Source organism: Portunus trituberculatus, chromosome 41, assembly GCF_017591435.1.
Source record: "Portunus trituberculatus isolate SZX2019 chromosome 41, ASM1759143v1, whole genome shotgun sequence".
Taxonomy (NCBI): Eukaryota; Metazoa; Arthropoda; class Malacostraca; order Decapoda; family Portunidae; genus Portunus; species Portunus trituberculatus.
Window position 1 is genome coordinate 3,292,112 of NC_059295.1, and position 22,403 is coordinate 3,314,514.

General features: G+C 40.4%; 1 protein-coding gene across 6 annotated transcripts in view; it reads left to right on the top strand.

Moving 5' to 3' along the window:
* The first annotated feature begins 2,715 nt into the window (after window positions 1–2,715).
* LOC123517186 (protein abrupt-like) overlaps window positions 2,716–22,403 on the top strand; it is a 146,586-nt gene continuing 126,898 nt past the window's right edge. For 4 of the 6 annotated variants that reach the window (XM_045277186.1, XM_045277187.1, XM_045277188.1 and 1 more), the window contains exons 1-4: window positions 2,716–2,997; window positions 11,234–11,321; window positions 11,439–12,431; window positions 21,598–21,687. In XM_045277186.1, the coding sequence (XP_045133121.1) occupies window positions 11,241–11,321; window positions 11,439–12,431; window positions 21,598–21,687 (1,164 nt within the window). In that variant the 5' untranslated portion in view covers window positions 2,716–2,997; window positions 11,234–11,240. Of the gene's footprint in view, window positions 2,998–3,025; window positions 4,062–11,233; window positions 11,322–11,438; window positions 12,432–21,597; window positions 21,688–22,403 lie in introns of those variants that run through there. The other 2 variants (XM_045277184.1, XM_045277185.1) reach the window with 2 other exon arrangements.

Genomic DNA, 22,403 nt, shown 5'->3' on the forward strand with positions numbered 1-22,403 from the left:
CTCTCCTTGTCTCGCGCCCGTTGCTTACGCGTTCGTGACAGACTACTCCCGTTTATATTTCATAAGAACATAGTAAGTTACCTGGGTCCATAATGATTAACGTTTTTTTTTTTTTCACAGGATAAGTTAGGTGCTACGATTTTCCCAAGACCATGAAAATCATTTCATATAACTTACACTGCTAAAAATGCCAAGATTCCAGGGTTTTTTCCATTTCATATCCAAGATCCCAAGGCGATGGTAAAAAAGCCAAGATCTTGGGAAAAAATCCAAGGAGTGGCAACACTGATTGCCACCTTTTTTTCTTTTCTAGCTTGAAATACGCAGGATTCTGCGTCCAGCAAATTAATAGTAGGTATGAAGGGTTAAGATCTTTTCACAATTTTATAAACATCTTAACTTTTATGAAAGATAAATCACTAAATTAATGAGTAAATGAATAAATAAAGGAAGATATAAAAAATCAAGGAGGTTAGACAGGCGGCGGGATGACGTCACAAAAGTGAAGCCAGCGAGCTATTGGTCTGCTGCTGCCCCTACCCCCCTTATACCCAAAACATTGCCGACCACCCATTGAAAATACATGGGAACACCCGAATTATGCTCCTTATTTTCCTTCTATGTCTATGTTTCGAGGTTGCCTACCATATTAGACCTTATTAGACTTGCAATAGTCGTGGCATACTGTGCCACGAAGATTTAGACGGTAAATATTACATGCAAATGAGATAACACAATGCTTTCCAGCTTTGGTGAACTTGGGTGAGAGTGGGAAGCTGTTTTTGGGGCAAACATATGATGTCTACACCTATACATGTGCATGTATACATGTAGACATGTAGGCTACATATACATTCATATTTAAATGAAGGAAAAGTAAACTGTATATCAGGTGAAACTTGGCCTGAAGGTTGATTTTTTCTTGGTATAGCAATTACTTAACCCAAAATTCTCTCTCTCTCTCTCTCTCTCTCTCTCTCTCTCTCTCTCTCTCTCTCTCTCTCTCTCTCTCTCTCTCTCTAAGATATATAGATTAATTAATATTCTCTCTCTCATTTACATAGAATGATGTGTGATTTCATGTTACTGTGCGTTGGAAAAGCATCAATCACTGAAATTTTACTTCACAATTTGTTCCTTGTCATGCATTAAACGAGAAAAAAGTAATCTTTTTGCCGTAATTTCTCCGAGACGTCCTGCTGTACTTCTTTCAATATTGCAGCTATTTTGGATTAACACCGTTATTAACAGGTCTACATGACATATTTAGGAAACTATAATGTGGTTTACATAAGTTACACCATCAATTCTTCCTTAGTTTTCCTCTAGTATTGAAAAAAAAAAAAACAATCGGCAATTTACCATTGCTTAACGCAGGAAAGGGCAATGTTAATGGGGTGTAATTTTTTAGTACAGCGAGAAAGGCGCATGGCGTCTTTATCAACATTACCTCCTTGATATAAATTGATGGAAGATATCCTGACTCTTGTCATTCAAGACCTTTGAACAGTACCTACGTGCACAAAAATAAAATGAACCAGTAATATGATGTTATTTTATATCTCCATCAGAAGTCACGCGTGCAAGGAGTAAACTAATAAAGGAATACTACTCAAAACCGATTCAGCAATTATCCGGCACGCAGGCATCATCCTACCTACAGCAACCTCATCTATTTCTAAAGCTGAAATCTTCACTCATACCTTTGTTTTTTTATCATTATAATAATAATAATAATAACAATAATGATAATAATAACAATTATTATTATTGTTATTATTATTATTATCATTATTATTATTTACTTTTTTTATGATTTAGGGCTTAATTGTTCCTTCCTCTCTTTCACTCTCTGACCATATACTTCATGCTGCTCATCAAAATCCTTTGCAATGATGTTTTCTATGTCCTCACTGGCCTAAACCCTAGGAAGGCTTAATTATTGACCTGATGATGTCCCTCCTATTGTTCTTCGAAACTGTGCCTCCGTGTCTGCACCTTGCCTAGTCAAACTCTTTCAACTCTGTCTATTAACTTCTACATTTCCTTCTTGTTGGAAGTTTGCCTACATTCAGCTTATTCCCGCCAAAAATTGTCATTCTAATCCTTCAAAATACCCTCCTATAGTTTTAATTGCCTACCCAAGGTTAACTAATGTATCCTCGTTAAGGATACCTATATAAATTTTGAATACATCCTTAGCCATATTACTTTTTGCCATCGCCAAAAATAAATAGGAAGACGCATTACTGAAAATATCGAGAAAGCTATTCAAGGTGAATGCTCAAGGCATTATAAATATTGCTTATTATATAAGGCACACAATGCCCATCTGTGGGAATCATTTTAAGGACTAATCTAAAGAAAATTTTAGACCTCTTGTGAAGAATGTAGTCAGAATTCTTGCAGGTAAGGAAACTAAATATGTATCTATAGCTACCCAGCAAACACACTACGTATATATTACGTTTTGAAATGGTAGCTAATTGGTATCGTAATAAATCCTTACTACTTCTATTAATATTACTGCTGCTGCTGCTGCTGCCGCTGCTACTGCTGCTGTCGTCGTCGTCGTCGTCGTTACAAAAGCACCAGTAGCACTGTATGCAACAAGTGTTCACCAGATAAGAATGGTAATATGCGACTGCTTTATATTTCAGCTTTTGAATTACCCGGGTGAATGTAGTTTCCCTTTCCCCCATTAGGTGTCACTACACTGTTTACAAACAAGTGAAGGCATAAAGCAAACTCAGCTTATAACGGCGATGAGAGAAGTGTTTCCTCTGGTCCTTGAATATCCTTTTCCTGTAAAAGAAAGAAAAAAAGAAAATATATAATTGTTTGTTCTTATGGTGTGTGTGTGTGTGTGTATGTAAAGTTAAAGTGACAGAGGTTTCTGGAAATGTAGAGAAGTTGGCGGGAAGTAAGACTAAGAAGGATACGTGATCTGTGTCACGGCGGAGGTCAGGCTGCCTGTAAGACGCTGGTGCAGACGGGGTAAGTTTTTCACGTGGGTGCGAAGAAGAATGAAGTGCACCAAATACATTATTAATTCAGTATTACGCATGCTTCTTACGGTTTCGTTGAACAGGTGGTAAAAATACAGAAGTAAGACTAACCTTTCCCCACCATCATCAAGCTTGGAGACCTGATGGGAAAGCGGTGCATTATTGAGTGGGGAAAGCCCCAAAAGCCCAAATTTTGGTATTCCAAATTATTCTAAAAAGCCGTATTTTGCTAAATTATGATTTTTTTTAAATCGTTAAAATACTGATAAAATCTATTGTAGGTAATCTATCTAAACCTAACTTAAACCTTAATCAAGTATAGCGACATGGGTCTCCGAATACCCGCCGACTGCCCCCAGCCTCCCTTTCCTTATCAGTTGCAAATCCATCTCTTACTTGGTGGGCTTCCTGGCAAGAAGCTGCACTCTGCTGATGCGCCAGCCCTTACAATACAAGTACTCCACATTTTAAATAACATTACAAACGGGCTGGAAAGTGCATCATAGGCAACAATAAGTAATAAACTAAATTAACCTTGTTAATCATGATGATAAAAAAAATAGATTCTCAAGATGGGACAGTAAGGCGGATTTGAATGACTCAAGACTGGAACATGTAACAACAGACTCAGGGAGGGAATTCCTGAGGCCAGTGTTTCGTATTATGGTAAAAGTCAAGAATAGGACCACCTCCTTTTCCTCCCTCCCCCCCCGACCTGCTCCAGCAAGCTTGGGGGTTTTAGGGGGGGGGAGCCAAAAGAGGCGAAATATTACGATCCGAAAAAGTCTAAGGACAAAAACAGCCGTTTTTTAACGAAAACTAGGAAAATTTTCTAACCTAACCAAAACCTAATCTAACCTAACCTTAACAAACCTAACTATATTTCAAAACAAAAGCAAATAACCCAAGGTCACAATCCATACACCTGTCTGCCGCCATATCAGAAATCACTGGCTGGAGAGTGGCTCGCCGCAGCTTGCTGGACTTTGAGAAAACTCGCCGAACACTGCACATTCCCGGACTTATTGCAGCATTATTATTCATTTGCGGCAGGTAGTGTACCTACTGAAAATGTTGTAAATAGTAAGAACAAATCATCTAGAGTTTATTGTATGAAACTGTAACAACCAACCAAATCATTGTGGACTTAGATTCTACAGGCACCAGAATATTCATTCAATTACTATAGCCTTACAAAAGCCGTCCCGCATTAAAAACATCACAGACATGTTGTATAGTAAGTACTTTATCATCTTGCATGCTTGTTTTAATGATTAGAAAGGAGGTCTTATTCTTGACTTTTACCCGTATTGTGAATGAATGTTTCCTAATATCTAAGTTGGTGCATACATGGACCAACTTGTGTTGATGGCCTCTGGTGGTGTTAGAAGTTGGGTGCAAGAAGAAATCATTAATATACAAGGAGGATTTTACATATACAATTTGCCACATCTTAATAATGTCATGATGTAATAGTCTCCCTTTAGCAGGAATATTCAAAGCTTTAAGGGAATCATAATGGGTAAATTCTTGAGGTCATGAACACATTTTGTCCACCGACGCTAAACTGACTCAAACGGCTTGACATCTTTGATATAACCAAGGTTCCACACCACTGAGCTGTTCTCTAACATGGGGCATATCTCAAAGATATACAAGGTAGTCATAAATGGAAAAAAAAAACATGTTTTGCAATAACACCATCTACATCCTTCCTCAAAAATATATAACCCGGAATATCAACAAAAGAAGAGGGTGTAGAGGGCAATAGCCAAGTTTCAGTCACCCCTCAGTCACATGTAAATCATACTCATGCAATGTATAACTTACATAGTTAAGTTTGTTCTGCAGAGTTAACATTAACCTGGGCCAGCTTGAAAAGGACTGTGCTTATGGTCGACTTATAAGAGCTACTGATTCCAGTACCCCTTATCAATCTATACTCATATGTATTAACACATAACAGAGGGATAGGAGGTGGAGGAGTTGAAAGTCAAGCAAGCTGAGGTTACAATTAGAGCAGCAATCTTCCATGATGGATACAGCATAGCTACTGAACTAGCTTGTATTGCATGCACCTATGGATGAAGGGGGAACTGCTTGAAATCATCCCTTCCTTTATTAATTTGTACAATTCACCCTCAACCAGATCTTCCATAGATTCTCGTCTCATCCTCAATATTGAGATCATCCACCCAGTGCATTTTGTCACCATGTAGCTAATGCACCTGAGAAGAATCATCCTTTTTTTACATTCATTGACTCACTGAAAATTTATACATTTACACTAGGAACTGTTTTTAATTTGTTCAAATTAGTTTTATGTGCCAATGGAGTATTTAATAAAGAGATTTTGCTGTATATGTGTGTCTGATGCATATGAGAGTCAACATCTATTATTTTTACAATCTTATCATATGCATAGATTCCATTGTGGGTGTTCTACTAGTAATCTGGCCTTCCTTATTGAATTTGGTGAGATTTTTTCTACTTCCTTACACATATCAAAAGCATTCAGTAATCTTGCTCAAAATTTAAATTTCCAAGCTACCCTCCCATGGCTTCTATCATCTGTAATTTTATATTGTTTCTATTTTACTTTTCAATGCTGCTGTTGTAGACGCCATTGTTTTTCTCTTGGATGTATGAATAGTAGTGTTCCACAGTGTTCTGTCATATCTTCCATTTCTATTGTAAATTGATTCTCAGAAGTTAAAATTAAAGTATTTTCCGCTCTTACTCTAATGATACCACTCTCCAGTGTTTTACTTCCTTTCTTAGTCATTCAACCCTTCAGGAACTAAACAGCTTATGCACCCATGCCACAAAATGCTTGAGTTTTTATCTATCTATAATTTCTGATTAAGGGAGAGCAAAATTCTTCCTTTTATCAACTTGACACTAACTTCCAAATAACTGTCCCCCTCTTCTTCAATGACACTCATTAGCTGTGAACAACCTTGGTTGTTCCTTTAATTATAAATTGAATTAGAAACTTTCACATATCATCTCTCTCAAGAATAATTCTATGAAGATAAGCATTCTAAGCCATCTCTGCCAGTTTTTCTCACCCACCTCTTCTGCTGCTAACTTATTCACAGGCTTTTTAAAAATATGTTCACACAGATTATGTTTTACTCACATGGATGGAGTTCAACTCACTCTGGTCTTTTCAACAGGGTGGAATCAAAGCATTTCATTTTGTGAACTACTTTCCTCTATATACAACCCCTCCATCTTTTCCACACTGTTGCATCTCATGTCATTGTCTCTTGTTGCTATTTTCATGTTATTTGCTCTTCTGATCATGCTGATTGCATGCTTGTTCTCCTGTGGCATCAGTGCAGAAGATTTTATACTTTCACATAGCCATCCCTATTCTGTTCACCTTCCGAATCTAATACATAATTAATCAGTATTCTCAATCTTTCATCCCATTAACTGGTAAACTGGAATTCCCTGCCTGCTTTTATATTTCAAGAGGAAGGTTTCAAGACCTTTTTCCTCATAATTTGGATAATTTTTTTACTTGTCTTTTGTAACTGGCACTTCAGTGGCGAGTGGACGTGTTGTGTGTGCGCTCCGTTTTTGGCTGTGGTTTTTATAGTTAGCGAGTGGTGTTTGTGCTTCGTGTCTGTGTGTGGTGCTTTTGAGTGGTAGTGAAGTGAAAGTGTGTACTGCAAGTGTTAGATTAGAGTGAGATAGTGGTTAGAATCAGTGTTTGTGAGTTAAAAGTATTTTGGTAGAGCGAGGAGACTAGGCTTGTAACCGTCAAGTTGACCTTGAAAGAGGATTAGTTGACCTCACAGGCCTCCCCACCACCGCGGTTCCCCCAACCCGCCGTCACCAAGTATTTTTATTTGTTTGTGAGTTAACAGATTGTAAATTAGTATGGCGGTAGCTACTGAGGTATATCAGAGTGTGATTGAGTGCGTGAAAGAGAGTGTTGAGATGGGATTGGGAGAGTTTGTTGTGTGTGAGATGTGTGGGCATGACAGGAAGGTCGTTGACTTTTCTGAGTGTATGGTGTGTAGGCTCAAGAGCGAGAATTTAGTTCTTTCTCTTGAGCACCGAGAATGCGAGAGGAAATCAGAAAGCTAAGTGAGGGGAAAAGTGCGACGAAGTTCTCATCTTTGAGTTGAAGGAGGAGGTTAAGAGGCTTGGGGAGGCAGTGGAAAAATTAGGCAGGAGATCAGTGTTAGGCCGAAGGTTGGACCTTCTGAGGGCGACAGGGTGGCTTGGCCCTCTGTCGGGAAGAGCAGAGTGGGGAAGAGGAGCAGGCGAGCCAGACTGGGAAAGATAGTAGTCAGGATGGGCAGAGATGGCAGGTTGCGAGGGAAGGAAAGCGGAGGCAGTTAGGGAGGATAGGACTAAACCTGTTGAGTGTGAAAATAGGTTCGGTTTGTTGGAGGGGAGAGAGAGTGAGAGTGGAGTGAATGAAGTGGTTGTGGTGAGTGAAAGGAGAAAGAAGGGGGTAGAGGAGAGGAGGAGGATGGTTGTGCCTAGCACACCTCAGGTGTGTGTGGTGGGTGACTCTCAGGTTAGGTATTTAGATAGCACTTTCTGTGGGAAAGACAGGGATAGGAGGACGAACGTGTGTATGCCTGGTGCAGGTGTGAAGGCAGTGAGTGAGGAGGTGCAGAAGAGGGTTGGGGGGATGGAGAGGGAGGGTGTAGTAGTTTTGCACGTAGGTGGGAACGATGTCAGAGCAGGTGGGTCGGAGGAGTTAGTGGCAAGATTTCGGGAAATGTTAGGCAAGATAAGGGAGAGTGGTAGGAGGTGTGTAGTGTCAGGAATCTTGCCTCGTGTGTATGTTAGCAGGAATGGTTGTCTAGAGCCATTGGTGTGAATGATCGGGTAAAAGGGATGTGTAAGGATGTGGGTGTCAGCTTTGTGGATGTATGGGATAGGTTCTATGGGCGAAGGATTTGTATGCTAGGGATGGTGTGCATCTGAGTAGGAAGGGTGTGGATGTGCTGAGTGGATGTCTGGAGGGGAGTTGGGATGGAGTGTAGGGGTGAGGTAGCAAATGCATTCCAGAAGAAAGATGCTAGACATAAATTAGATAGGATAAACAGAGATAGTGAAAAGATTAGGAAAGATTTCCAGGTGCAAATAGGAGAGAATAAGATTAGGATTCCAAATAAGGAGACAGCATCTAGGAAGGTAGCAGGACTTAAATGTTTTTATGTAAATGCCAGGAGTCTTAGGAACAAGAAGGACGAGTTATCTAGTTATATAGTTGAGGAGGACTTAGATGTTGTATGTGTCACAGAGGCATGGGTAAATGAGGAAAAGTTTAGGAAAATAGGAAAGAATATGAAGTAGATGGATACATTATGTATTTACACCAGAGAATTGGTAGGATAGGTGGAGGAGTAGTTATTTATGTAAAAAATCCTTCATTTCCAGTCAGGTTAATGGTATTAAGGTAGATAACAGAGTAGAGTCCTTATGGCTGGATGTTAGAGTAAACAAAAGTAAGGTTATTAGAGTAGGAGCTTTTATAGACCACCTAACCAGTCAGCAGATGTAGACAACCTTATGGTAGATGAGATAAATAGGGGTGTACTAGTCAGACAATTATCTTAGGGATTTTAATCTTAAGTCAGTAAACTGGGAGAGGATGGTAGGAGATGCTAGTGAAAATAAGTTTATGGAAAGTTTTCAGGATAACTATTTAGTGCAGATGGTAGATAAACCTACTAGGGGGAGGAAGGTTTTAGACATAGTACTAACAAATATTGAGCATTGTTTAAAGGAAGTTGAGGTAGGAGAGACTTTAGCAAACAGTGACCATCATATAATTAGATTTATCATTAATTCCAGTAGGGATAATATAGTGAATAAGACTAGAGTCCCAAACTATCAGAAAGGCAATTATGGTAGGTTACGTCAGTTATTAGGAGAGGTAAACTGGGAAGATAGTTTTGGAAATAAAACTGCACAGGAGATGTGGGATATTTTTAAGGTTGTAGTAAAGGGTATAGTGATGCAGTGTATCCCTTACAAAGATATAAGGCAGAGAAACAGGAAGCCATTATGGTGGACTCATGAGATAGGTAGCCAGATCAGAGAGAAGAAGAGGGCATACAGAGAGTTGCAGAAAAGTGGGAAGATGTAGATTTGATTAGGTACAGACAGGTCAGAGATGATTTGAGTAAGGTTATAAAAAAAGTAAAAGGCAGGCAGAGATAAAACTAGCTAGAGCTGGGAGTAAAGATCCCAAAAATTATATAGTTATTACAAGGTCAGTGATAAAAGAAATAAGGATAGGATTGGACCACTCAGAAAAGATGGTGTAGTAGTGGATCAAAATGAAGACATAGTAGAATTATTGAATGAACAATTTTCTTCAGTATTTACTAGGAAAGAATAGGAAATCCTGTTACAAACAGTGCGACGAGTAGTTTAAGAGCTTTAGAAAATATTGATATAAAACCGGGAATTATTAGGAAATTTATTCTTGAACTAGACGATAGGAAAGCTAGTGGTCCTGATGAGCTACATGCCAGAGTACTTAGGGAGGGTGTAGACAGTATTTCTGAAGCACTTAAGTTAATCTTTGAAAGATCACTTAGGTTTGCTGAGATACCTCAGGACTGGAAGTTAGCTAATGTTACTCCAATATTTAAAAAGGTAGGAAGGATGATGCGAATAATTATAGACCGATCAGTTTAACTAGTATAGTATGTAAGATACTAGAGAAAATCATTAAGGGTAGTATTTGGGAGCATTTAAATGAGAATAGATTAATTAGAGATACCCAACATGGCTTTAGATCAGGGAGGTCCTGTCTTACAAATTTGCTCGATATCTTAGAATATATTACCAAGGAGTTAGATGATGGAAATAGCATAGATGTTATATATCTAGATTTTAGCAAGGCGTTTGATAAGGTACCGCATAGGAGGCTAGTGTACAAATTGAGACTACATGGGATAGGGGTAGGTTAGTTGATTGGATTAGTGAATGGCTTTCTGATAGGAAACAGAGAGTAGTATTAAATGGGGCAATGTCTGAGTGGAAGGAAGTGGTTAGTGGGGTACCCCAAGGATCAGTGCTAGGACCTCTTCTTTTCTTGGTGTACATTAACGATTTAGATATAGGAATTAGTAGCAAAGTATCAAAGTTTGCAGATGATACTAAGATAGCATGTGCAGTACAGGGTGAAAAGGACAATTACAGAATACAACGAGACCTGGACAGGCTGATAGCATGGGCAGACAGGTGGCAGATGGAGTTTAATTCTAAAAGTGTCAGGTTATGCATTTAGGTAAAGACAACACAAACTTTAACTATGAGATGGAGGGATGTTGGCTAGAGGCAGTAGAGGAAGGAAAGGATTTAGGAGTAGTGATAGACAGGACTATGAAATTTTCAAAGCAATGTTTAGAAGCAAGAAATAGGGCAAATAGGATCCTGGGTTTTATAAATAGAAATGTTAGTTATAAAAGTAAGGAAGTGGTGCGTAGCTTATATAATTCCTATGTTAGGCCCCATTTAGAGTATTGCATACAGGCCTGGTCACCCCACTATAGGCAGGATATCAACATGTTAGAAGCAGTTCAGAGAAGAGCAACTAGGATGATACCAGCATTAAAGCGCCTGGAGTATAGAGATAGATTAAAGGAATTAAACATGTTTTCATTTGAGAGGAGATGTATAAGAGGGATATGATAGAGTTATTTAAAATGTTCTCAGATACAAACTACATAGATGTGAGATCTTTCTTTACCTTAGAGGAGGAAATAGGACTAGAAATCATGGCAGGAAGATTAGAAAGCAAGGCTGCAGGTTAGATATAAGAAAATATTTCTTTAGTCATAGGGTGGTAGACTTCTGGAATGCATTGCCAGAGATGGTTTTAAATAGCACTAGTTTGACAATGTTTAAAACAGATTAGATAAGCACTTAAATTTATTAGATTTATAATTATGTATAGCACTGCATGATAGTTTTATAAGAAATTTACTATAGTTAAACAAGACATGATCCCCATGTATGGGGACCACAAATTGTAGAGGATTTCGCTGCAGGACTTAGCCCTGTTAATGGGCCAAATATTTAGAATTAGTATATAATGTATTGTGTACTTGTAAGTGTATCTTTTAAGTACTGATGATGAGGTCGCTGTGCGACTGATACAGGATAACCTAGATGGGCCCTGGTGGCCCTTTGTTATCCTATTATTTATGTTATGTTAACAATAATTTTATTATCAGGTCCAGGATGGAGAGTGACCTGCTTGCGCTACACTGGATGGAGCACGCTTCAGTTTTTAGTCAAGCCATTGGAAACTTACGGAACAAGGTAGAGAGATTTTACTTATTATTTTGTGTATGAGATTTTTCTTGTGTTTTTAAGATATTCTGTAAGAAAGTGTCATTTATTATAAATTGTACTAAATTTAATTTCCTTTCTTTTCAGACTAGTTACACTGATGCAACATTAGCTTGTGAAGGAAATTTTTATCCTGTTCATAAGTTTGTCCTCTCAACATGTAGTCAGTATTTTAATGCTATCTTTGAATGGACACCATGTATAAATCCAGTAGTTGTCATCAATAATGTAACTTCTAAAGAATTAGAAGCTCTTCTTGATTTCATGTACATGGGAGAAGTCAGTGTGAAAGATTCTTTGATCCCAGACATTATGCGTGCTGCAGAATGCCTAAGAATTCGTGGGTTATCTCTTCTTGATGATGATGGTGTCAAAACCAACCTGAAAAATAAAAATAAGACTGACTCAAGTGGGCCTGCTCGCAAGAAGAGAAGGACATCACTATCCAAGAAAAAAGTTCAAGCGCCTGCTTCAAACAACATCCCATCTACAAGTCATGCAATGGAAACGAATAACTATGTTGCTGTTTCTACACCAGCCCCAACACCAGTTCATTGCTATGATAATGAAGGAACCTTTAATCATGTCGAGAATCAAACACCTGACTTTACTCCCATAGAAGAGCCACCCAGACACCTTTCAGAGTCTCAGGACTATAATACTGAGCTGACTCATGCTCCTCTACAAAATAATGCCCCAGCACATTTTCTGCAAACACAGATGTCTTCCTCCCCACAGCCACATGTAGCTGTTCAGCCATTACCACCTATGCAGCCTTCTAATACCATCATCAACCATCGTAATAAAATCTCCCCGCCACATTTTCCAACAACATCACATTCAAGTGCCCTTGATCAGTCCTCTCATGAACAGATATCTGATACTTCTTTGCATCCTGCAGTTGATATTATGAAGTCAAGGAAAATAGAACCTGTAGAAACAAAGCCACAACCACATATTCCTCAAGCTACAGTGTCCTCAGAAGAAATTCCTAATATGCTACACAGTTTTGTTGATATGCAGCCTCAGTATGATACCAAGCTTGAACCAAGAGAGGAAGTTGCTACTTTCCATGCTGTGGTAATGTATATCTCATTATTTTTTATTGTTGTATGATGTTTACTATAAATTTTGTTATTATAAGACTAAGATAGCTCACAGACTGGTGTAACAAATAGGAAGGCACCCATGTTCCCATTGCAGTTGCTAGATTCACCAGATATCATAATTTTTCATAGAAAAGTTGGTCCACTGTATATTATATATTTTTTAATATTCTACTATCACTTATCGAGATATTGAAATAGCTAAAGTATTTTTAAACATATCTACAACATAAATGTGTTAATAGTAGAATTAAGGTTATATAAATGTGTTGTGTGTTTTTTTTATACTACTACTATTCCTGGGACAAAAATTACTTAGTTTCTCAGTTGATAACTCAAAGTTAGTATGATATTTTTTTTCCTTTTAGGGTAGGAAGTAGCTTACAAGAAACCATGAATATATGGAGCCCATAAATGAGTTTATTTTCATACAGTCCTTAATGCAGCAGTAGGCTGAGTCCCCTCATTACTAAAAAAAACTTGCACATGGTTATGGAAATATTCATAAATCAACGTTCTGTACTTACATTCAATACAGTAATACTCTGCTTAACGAACATTCATCTAACTAATTTCCGGTTTAACGTTCTACACTCGACCCTTGAAACAACGGACAAATGCGTGCACAACCCTGTCTGTATGTAGATTGCAAAAGTCCATTCTTTGCAAAAGTACATAAAAAACTGTATAAAATGTATGTAAAATGCTGTGTAATCATTAAGAAATCATTCAAGCAGTATTACAAAGCATTAAGTACAACAAATAACCTGAAATAGATGACATGAGCATGGTCAGTTTAATAAATATTAATAAACAATACAGAAAACGAAGTTTACTAGGTTTAGGAGGCATTTTGGATAGGTTAAGCACTCGTCGGAAGGTTACAAATGCATAAAAAAGCCGTGGTAAGCACTGGACAATGTTCGCTATTGGTTGAAAACGCACGGATTGAAGATAAAACATGGCAGCCAACAGCTGATGACGCGACCGACTCGCCACCTACCGGACAATAATTTGCCGGGAACGGACAATCCTGCGCATTTTAATATTCGTCTGTAGATTAAACCGGACTCCAGAATTTGTCCGTAGTTTCCAAAATCCGTTGATGGGAGGTCCGTTGTTTCGAGGGTCGAGTGTATATAAAGTTAGACCAAAATGTCCGCATAACGTACAACCACATCCTTTTTAGCGAATTTTCTGGGTTTGAATTTGCCGGGTAGGGACCAAACGCGGCACCTTCGCTGTGATTGGCTGGCTCCCCGCCTGTCTCTAGTGCTCCTCGGGCCGGATCCAAGATTCTTTAACAACCTCAGAGCAACCTCCTGCCGCGAAATGGCTTCCATGAACGCTTGGCGGGACAGTGATGAGGTTGCTCTGAGGTTGGTGGGAACACCACTTCTGGAGGTGGTGTTACTGTCTTATAAATGCATTTATGTTTACAAAACAACATTTCTATTAGCTTTTTACAAACCTTGCCCCCAAGAAAGGATTGTTTTGTAATGCATAAAGTGAAATCTTACATGGAATACCAAAAAATAAAGGAGAGATGAGATCGGCCACAGCAGACGAGGCAGAGACTCAGTGACTTGGCCGCTTCTTCTTCTTCTTGTGACCCTTTTAGCCTGGTGTGTTGTCTTTCACCACAATATTAAATTTATGTTTCCACTCCTCTATTGCCTGCTATAATGGATATCATATCTTAGTATTCATATACGCTCATGCCATGAGGATAACCTGGACTCTGTGGCACTGAGTTATAGTGAATTACTAATGAAATACTTTCGGTATTTCATTAGTAATTCACTATCACTCAGTGCCACAGAGTCCAGGTTATCCTCATGGCATGAGCGTATATGAATACTAAGATATCAAGGATAGCAAGGTTTGTAAAAAGCTAATAGAAATATATATAATTTTTTTTAACCCATGTTGTATGTTGGGGGACCAGCCCAGAATGCATCCCCCCTATTTCTATTATTTCCTATGGGAAAATTGAACAAGTAGATGAGACTTATCTGTAAGTTGAAGTATGCTTGGGATTTTACGAAGCAAACCGCCACTGCTGGCCTTGGAACCTTCACATGAGATATGCTTGCCTCGAACCACACCAGACTTTGAAACCAGACGACTACCCACATGCCATAAGAAAGTAAGCACATATCGTACATAATAAAAGTACCCGGCCAGAGAATGATATTACCAGAGCGGGGAGTGGAGGGCATGTGAAGGTTCCAAGGCCAGCAGTGGCAATTTGCTTCGTAAAATCCCAAGCATACTTCAACTTACAGGTAAGTCTCGTCTACTTGTTCAATTTTACCTCAGCAAACCGCCCTCTGCTGGCGGAACCTCCACATGAGGCTTTGAAGCCACGAATATATATAATTCATTCAAATATGAATGAACATATTTGAATGAACATATTTGAATGAAAGCAAAGGAAGATGCAAAACAAAATTTACTGGAAATACCTGCCAGCATACATGAAGGTACAAGATAAGAAAGTAAATGAAACCTAGGAAACTTAAACTGAAAGTACACCTGCAGTTCCAAACTCATAACCATACTGAATACAGAATGTCAACCAAAGAAACAATAAGACAACAAAAGTAACTCCAGTTAGGTACAGTCAAAAATGGCATCCTGGAAAGGATCCGACCCCAGAGCAATAGGTTTGTCATAGAAATTGGCAAAGGTAGTTTCCCTGGCCCAACCTGCCTTGTCCATAATGCATGAAATGGGCACAGCCATGGCCTTCGCTTTTGATGCAGCGGCAGTCCTAACACTGCCTGCAGTGAACTGAGCTGTGTCCACCCCAGACATAGACAGCATAGATTTAACCCACCTAGTGATGGTGTTACTGGTGACCGGTTTGTGAGGCTTAATGAAGCTAATAAGGAGCTTGTCGTCAGCGGAGCAGCCTGGCTGTCGAAGCGACTCTGTAAGGTGAAGGTAATGTTGCAGAGTAGTCAAGACACAGACACGGGGATCCTTTGGATAAGCCACAAACTGGACCCTACGGATGTTGTGTTTCGGCTTGCATTGTTTGATACTACCTCCCAACTGAACTGAACAAGAATCCTCTCCCATGAAAAAGTCTGTAAGGACCAGTAAATGTAGAGTCTGGACTCTTGCTGCTTGTGTAAGAGCCATAAGAGTAACTAGCTTTAGGGTTAAAGTTTTAAGGGGTAGCTCATGGAGAGGATGCAAGGAGCGCAACGTGTCCAGGACTGGAGCCACGTCCCAAGTGACCGTGTATCTGGGGAGCGGAGGCCGGAGGTTGAACACCCCATTCATAAATCGGACCACCAGAGGGTGGTTCCCCGCTCGGCAGCCATCAATGACAATACCCAGAGAAGAAAGAGCACTTCTGGCAGTATTAAGGCATTCATACCCCACGTTCCTGTGAAAAGATTCAGTCAGAAAATTAATAACACAAGTTACTGTGGGATTAAGGGGATTAATGTGTCTCCTACTACAAAAGTGTGTCCACCTACTGATGTGTGGTCTGTATTGTCTGGCCGTCCCCGGCTTCCAAGAGGCCATGATGATGTCTGAACCGTCTGCAGATATGCCTCGTGCTTTGAGAGACTCCCTGATAACCTGCATGCCATGAGTTGTGTGTGGACCAAAACTGGGTGTTGGGCTGCCGAGGACGGATGTGTCAGAACTGCTTGCCCCCGCATAATCAACCGAGGGTGGTCGACCAGCATGTGCAACAACATGCCCATCCATGGCTGTGACGGCCACAGGGGCACCACCATTCAGCCCTCGGCTTGTTTGGCCCGCAGTTTTTGTAGGCACCTAGAGATGAGTGAAAAAGGGGGAAACATGTAACAAAGAGGAAACATTGACCACTTGATGGAAAAGGCATCAAAGTAAGCAGCTTCGGGGTCCGGCCTCCAAGAACAGAAAAGTGGAACTTGTTTGTTTAGTCTGGAGGCAAACAGATCTATGGTAGGAGTGCCAAAAAACATGACACAGGGCACGAAAAATGGACACATTCAGTTGCCATTCGTGGCGTTCGTTCCTATGACGAGATGCCAAGTCTGCCCTAACATTGTCTTTACATGGAATGAATGAGCAGGTAATCCAAGCATTATTTGCCAAACACCAGTCCCAGATAGCTGTAGCAATGTTGTTGCAAGTAAGAGATTTGGTACCTCCCATTTCATTAATGTAAGTCATTGCCGTGGTGTTGTCACAAAAGACTTTGATGTGCTTGTCTTTTAGGTCAGTGCGGAAGGTCTGCAGAGCAAGTAAAACAGCCTTAAGTTCAAGGGCATTTATGTGAAGGTGTTGTTCCTTTAATGACCAACTGCCCCCAGTGATACGCTCATTTAAATGACCTCCCCAGCCTGTGTTGGAAGCGTCTGTGTGCAAGGCAATGTCCGCACCTGCCCTGAAAATCAGTCTGTTCTGGATGGAAACATTATGAACGCACCATGTCAAATCATCTGTCATATCATTAGTGACCTCCAACGTTTTGTCAAAATCTCCTTTTGCTTGTTGCAAAGCCAAAATTTTTGCCCTTTCCAGTGTCCTGTAGTGCAATTTACCAAGAGTCACAGCTGGAGAGGCAGCCACCAAAAGACCAGTGACTCGAGCAACTTCTCAAATTTTATCCGTCTTTACTCATGAGAGACTTACAAGCCAGCAGGATCTTATTGATCCTGCGTTCAGGCAAGGACACAGTCATATTTTGCGTATCAATCATGTTACCTAAATACTCAATACGCTGAGTGGGAACAAGCACTGATTTCTCAAAATTAATGTGAAACCCCAGCTTCGTCAACAACTAGATAGTGTCATGAATGCAGTTTAACCTGTAAGAGGTCAGCACTGATTTACCTCTGAATACTCATCCAGGTCACCAAAAATTCCACTTTCTTTTTTTATTCCATAAAACTCAAAATGGGCATAGAAAAGTAAAAATAAGAGTTAAAGTTCGAAATTGCCATTTTTTAATGTCCACCTGGAGCTTTAAATTTACCTCGCTTAGTGATGCTGCCAGACGTACAACTTCTGAATGAGACTTTTTTAATCGTTTTATCGATATTTTTCTCCTACGAGATGTGTATAATGGTTACATATTCATAAATTAACCCATGTTTTATGAAATGAAAAATACAAAAAAAATATTTGTAAATACTGTAAATATAATGTAAAAAATAATTTGCTCAGTTTACCACAAAATATTGTTTATTATTTTTTCTTTCAGTATCTAAGCTTTTTAGTATTGCAGCAGGGTGTGATATTCTTCAAAACAAGGCTCAATGCATAGAGCTACATCACATTCATGACAGTAATACCAAATGTCGCTCCGTTTTTTTGGAGTCACGCTAAGGCGGTAGGGAGGGGTGGGGGGAGGGAGATGACTAATCCATGTCAGAATGGCGGGAAACTGTGCTGATATATGCTAGACACTTCAAAGAATATAAATCTTGAAGTTAGAGGGAATTTCAAACGCATGGAAACTGAGAAAGGGGCGAACGTACTTGTACGTGATTGACCACAGATAGTAAGCAAAGACTCCACGTACATGTACGTGGTTGACCTCTTAAGGGTTAAACAACCCTGCCTGGTACTGTTACAAATGAGGGTGTCATCAATGAAACTAGTAATCCGGTGACCTTTCTCCCTTAAAGCAGCAAACATGGGTTTCATAAGCTTGGTGAAAAGACGTGGGCCTTCAGACACACCATTAGGTAAACAGGTAAACTGATAAATGTTGTTATGCCATGTGAAACAAAAGAAACGCTGTTGTTCCTCTGCAATCCTAACTGAATAATATGCGTGTCTCAAGTCAACAAAGGCCATGAAATCCCCCTCACTTACCAAAGTAATTGCCTGTTCAAAATTTTCCATTTTGAAGTGTTTGTATGGAATGTAGGTGTTGAGTTCTTTTAAGTTCAGCACCACCCTAGCCTCACCATTCCTCTTTTCCCTTAAAAAAAATTGGAGAGATGATTTGATCATCTGTCCTCTGTGTAAGTTTGATCACCTTAAGCTGTAAATGTTTGGCATCTCCCTAGAAATAATCTGTTGTTCTGGCACACTAAAATGATATTCAAGATCACCTGCAAATAAATGGGCAATGTCAGCTGAATTGATGTCAAAATGACAGTGTTGAACAATATCTAAAACAAATTGATTCCTAGTAATTTTATGCCACTCATGAGCAAAATACTGAAGCCTGCCAGCTTCAAAAGTGGTACTTGCCTCTGTTATGGCCAGGGCCGGTACTGGGAGCGGCCTCTGCCATTTTTTGACTCCATGTCCTGGCAGCTGGGGCCTGACCTCAGACCACTCCTGAAGGCCGGTCGCGACGGCACGTAAGGGTGGACTCTGGAGGACCAGCCCCTGTGAGCAGGCCGACCCCAGACTCCACGCGACCTGCCCCCTGCGAACTTCCATGCAGACACCGGCTTCTTCATGGTAATTTTGTTGTTGAGCTTCTGTGTCCTCAATCTGCTTTGCAGAAAGAGAAACTTCATCGCCAAAAAGAAACCGTGACATTGGGACCTTATCCGAACACAGATGGGCATACTTTTGGTTCAACTCCCGTTTCATCACGAACCGACGAGCAGTGTTATTCTTGTGGTTAGCATTGCCTAACAAGGCCAGAGCCCCATTTAACAAGCCCACTTCGTGCGCAAGCACAGAATGACCCTCATCTTGCGCCACTTTATCCAGGCACAAAAGAGATTTCACAATGATGGTAGCCGCCTTCTGAATGTCTTTGTTGACGTCCTTCAACCGGAAATCTGCCTTCTTGGCATCGGTGCACAAAGCCTGCAAGACTTGCGGGTTACAGTCCACCGGCGCGAGGGCAGGACAGTTAGCAGGCCTCTTGACCATGTCGTCCTTGCAGATGTCTTTGTAGTCATCTTCTCGCAAACCACTGTCGAACACAAAGTTCACCATCTCGGCAACCTTCGGGTCAATGTCAGCCAAAACCTGATCGGCAGGCCCAAAGGCCTTGGCTGCCTGCAACAAGGCGCTGCCGCCCGTGTCCTGACCCACCGACTCGCCGTCACTAGCAGAGTCGTGAAAACCCGAGAAGTAAGCAGGGGAACTCGGCTGCTGCTGACCAGTAGAAGTCCCTGCCCCATCAGTCACTGGTGGTGCAGGGGAAGCCACCGATCTTGCAACCTTCAACGTGTTGACGTCCTCCCGCAGCTCTGCCAAGGCCGCCATCACAGCATCCCATGGGGCACCACTGGTAGATGACGCCGGCCCTGCTTGCGACCGACTACCGCCAGACCGACGCCTCGGTCTGTAAACATCCGACCGCCCAGCAACTGGCGACGAACTGCTGGACCTGCGGCTTAAATTGACGTCACAGGGCACCGCAAAGCCTGGCCTGGAAGACCTGCTGCGCCTCAGAGCAGCCGGCGAACCGCGAGGGTCAGCAGACACCCCCTCAGTGGCAGACATGGTTGCAAAACTGGTGATGAAAAACACAATCCAGCCGAGACCAATATGAGCGGCACATGCACTGGGTAACAGTGGAAAAAACAACCAAATTCCAGTGCTACCCGCTCCTAACAGGATCACGGGTAGAAGACACTGTACCTGCGTAACAAGTGATGTGGCCTTACCTGAAAAAACAACACCGTGCAAAAAATACTAAGCCCGCACAGCGCGTCCGTCCAGTGCGGTGCCAAGGAAACAACTGGTGTTGTTCAAGGCAAGCATATCTCATGTGGAGGTTCCGCCAGCAGAGGGTGGTTTGCTGAGGTAAAAGTACGTCTGCTTGACGAATTTCCGCTCTACAAACAGATTTGACACCCCGTATCCTGTTCGTTAAGCAGAGTATTGCTGTACTTGGTAGGATTACCCTTCCTCTTGATAACATCCATACACCTTTTTGAGATAGATAGCGCAAGATTTCTTAATTTGTGTGGCTCAATACAATGCCACGACACACGGATCTCTCTCTCAAGCTTTGCAATTGAGGATATGTCCTTTCCCTGTAGATCCTTCTTAACAATTTTCCACAGGTTATCAATTGCATTAAAGTGTGGTCTTTTGATCAGCTAATCCTCAATAAACTCAATTTCACAATCACAATGCCACTGGGTACTGATTTGGCTGTATGAGGCTTCATCCCGTCTTGCTGAAAGATGGTAGCTTTAGTGTCTTCAAAGGCCTGGGATAAAACGTCATACAGCAACTTAAAGTAATTGTTTTGGTTTACCTTTTCCCTATTATGAAATACATGAAGCTGGGTCTTGCCGTGACCAGTAAATGCTCCCCACACCATTAGTGAATTCAGGTGTTTTACAGTAGCACAAATATAGCAGGGATCCAGTGGGTTATCCTGAGAAGTTATATTTAGTATAAAGGCACACCATGTTCAGGCTATGGCAAGACAGCTTAAGAATATGATGATGAAAGCACTGCAACATCTTTGGGCTATTTTGGTTTCAGCTGCAAATTTTCTATTTTCTCATATAGAAAATCAAGCAAAAATTGCTCTTACATTTTCCTTTTGAAGCATTAACCTCTGCAGAGGCAAGATGAAATGTGTGTGTTAAAGTTTTATGCTGTATTAAAGTATCTAAAATTGAAAGAGCTTGGTACACCAGGCAACTATATTTTACTATGTATAATTATGTTATTCGTATAAACTCAAGTAACTAAAGAAATACCATAGTAAAATAACAACAGATAAGTACTGGAAGGAGTAAAACCATGATAAATCAATAGATACATTGTAATATACTGTTTAGAGATGACTACTCTGAACTGCAAGATGATGCTGACTATCTCCTGAATTAAACCAGATGGTGAACACTGAAAACTTGGCAGTTTGGGTCCTTTCCTATTTCTTATATTGCTCCTATCATTTTCATTGTGACTGACACATTGGTTTCTTCAGAACCACTTGCAGTAAGGTAACTGAAACTACAGTTTTGTTTATTTAAAGGGCAGAGAAAATGCATGGAATTCAATGAAATTATACTTATGATCTAAAAATTTTAATTATATTTATTTTAGATGTAAACCATGAGTAGGTTTATGGTAAAAAAGGAAATGAATGAAGTTATGGATTTGTATGAAAACTATTGATGACCAGTTTTATGATAAAAGGTGTATTATACAGATTTCATAAGAGATACATGTCTTTTGAACAGGAACCCAGTCAGAACTTGTATGAATTCACTGATGACCTGCCTTCAGCCTCAACAGCACCAACATCTCAGCAAGAACTTTGCTACCAAAAGGTGAGAGACTACTTTTTAGCAGTAACATTGAAGCAAAGCACTGCTCTTGTTGATTAAAGTAAGGCATTTTTTATGACTGGAGACTTTTCAGAATATTCTTTATTATGCTTCCTTGTTGCTCAATTATGCCAATATTGAACACTGCATACCAAACTGACATCCACTGAAGTAGCAATCCAATTTTTATTTTAATAAAAGATATTTAAGGGGACCGTCCGGTGGCCATGGTATTGAAAAATCTGAAAAAAAATTGAAAATCCCCAAAACACCACCAGAGCATCCCCAAACATATGGCAACATAGTGATGGAGTATTTTGGGGAAATATGCTAAAATAAGTGAGGTATTTAAACTTAAAAGGGCCCCTGTCACGCCCACTGCAGCCCGGGGCTTCCCCACACCCCACTCTCTGTACCATAAATGATGATAATAAACACGGAAAAAGCCATGGAAAGTGGTTTCTTTGGTAAGGAAAGGTGGGCGCTGGTAACTCAGTACTATGGCGTACACAGGAACACACCCTCTCCCCTTCCATTTCATTGTCCATGTGACTGCGATAGGAGGAGGATCTATTGAGTATCTCGCCCGTTATTTCACACCTTGCAAGCCATAATCCAGTCTATTTTACCTGCCTTTTTTTGCCTTACAATATCTAAACAAACGGTGCAAGTGGAAATTACAAGTTGTAATGGATGGGAGACACCCTCGCCTTCGAGCG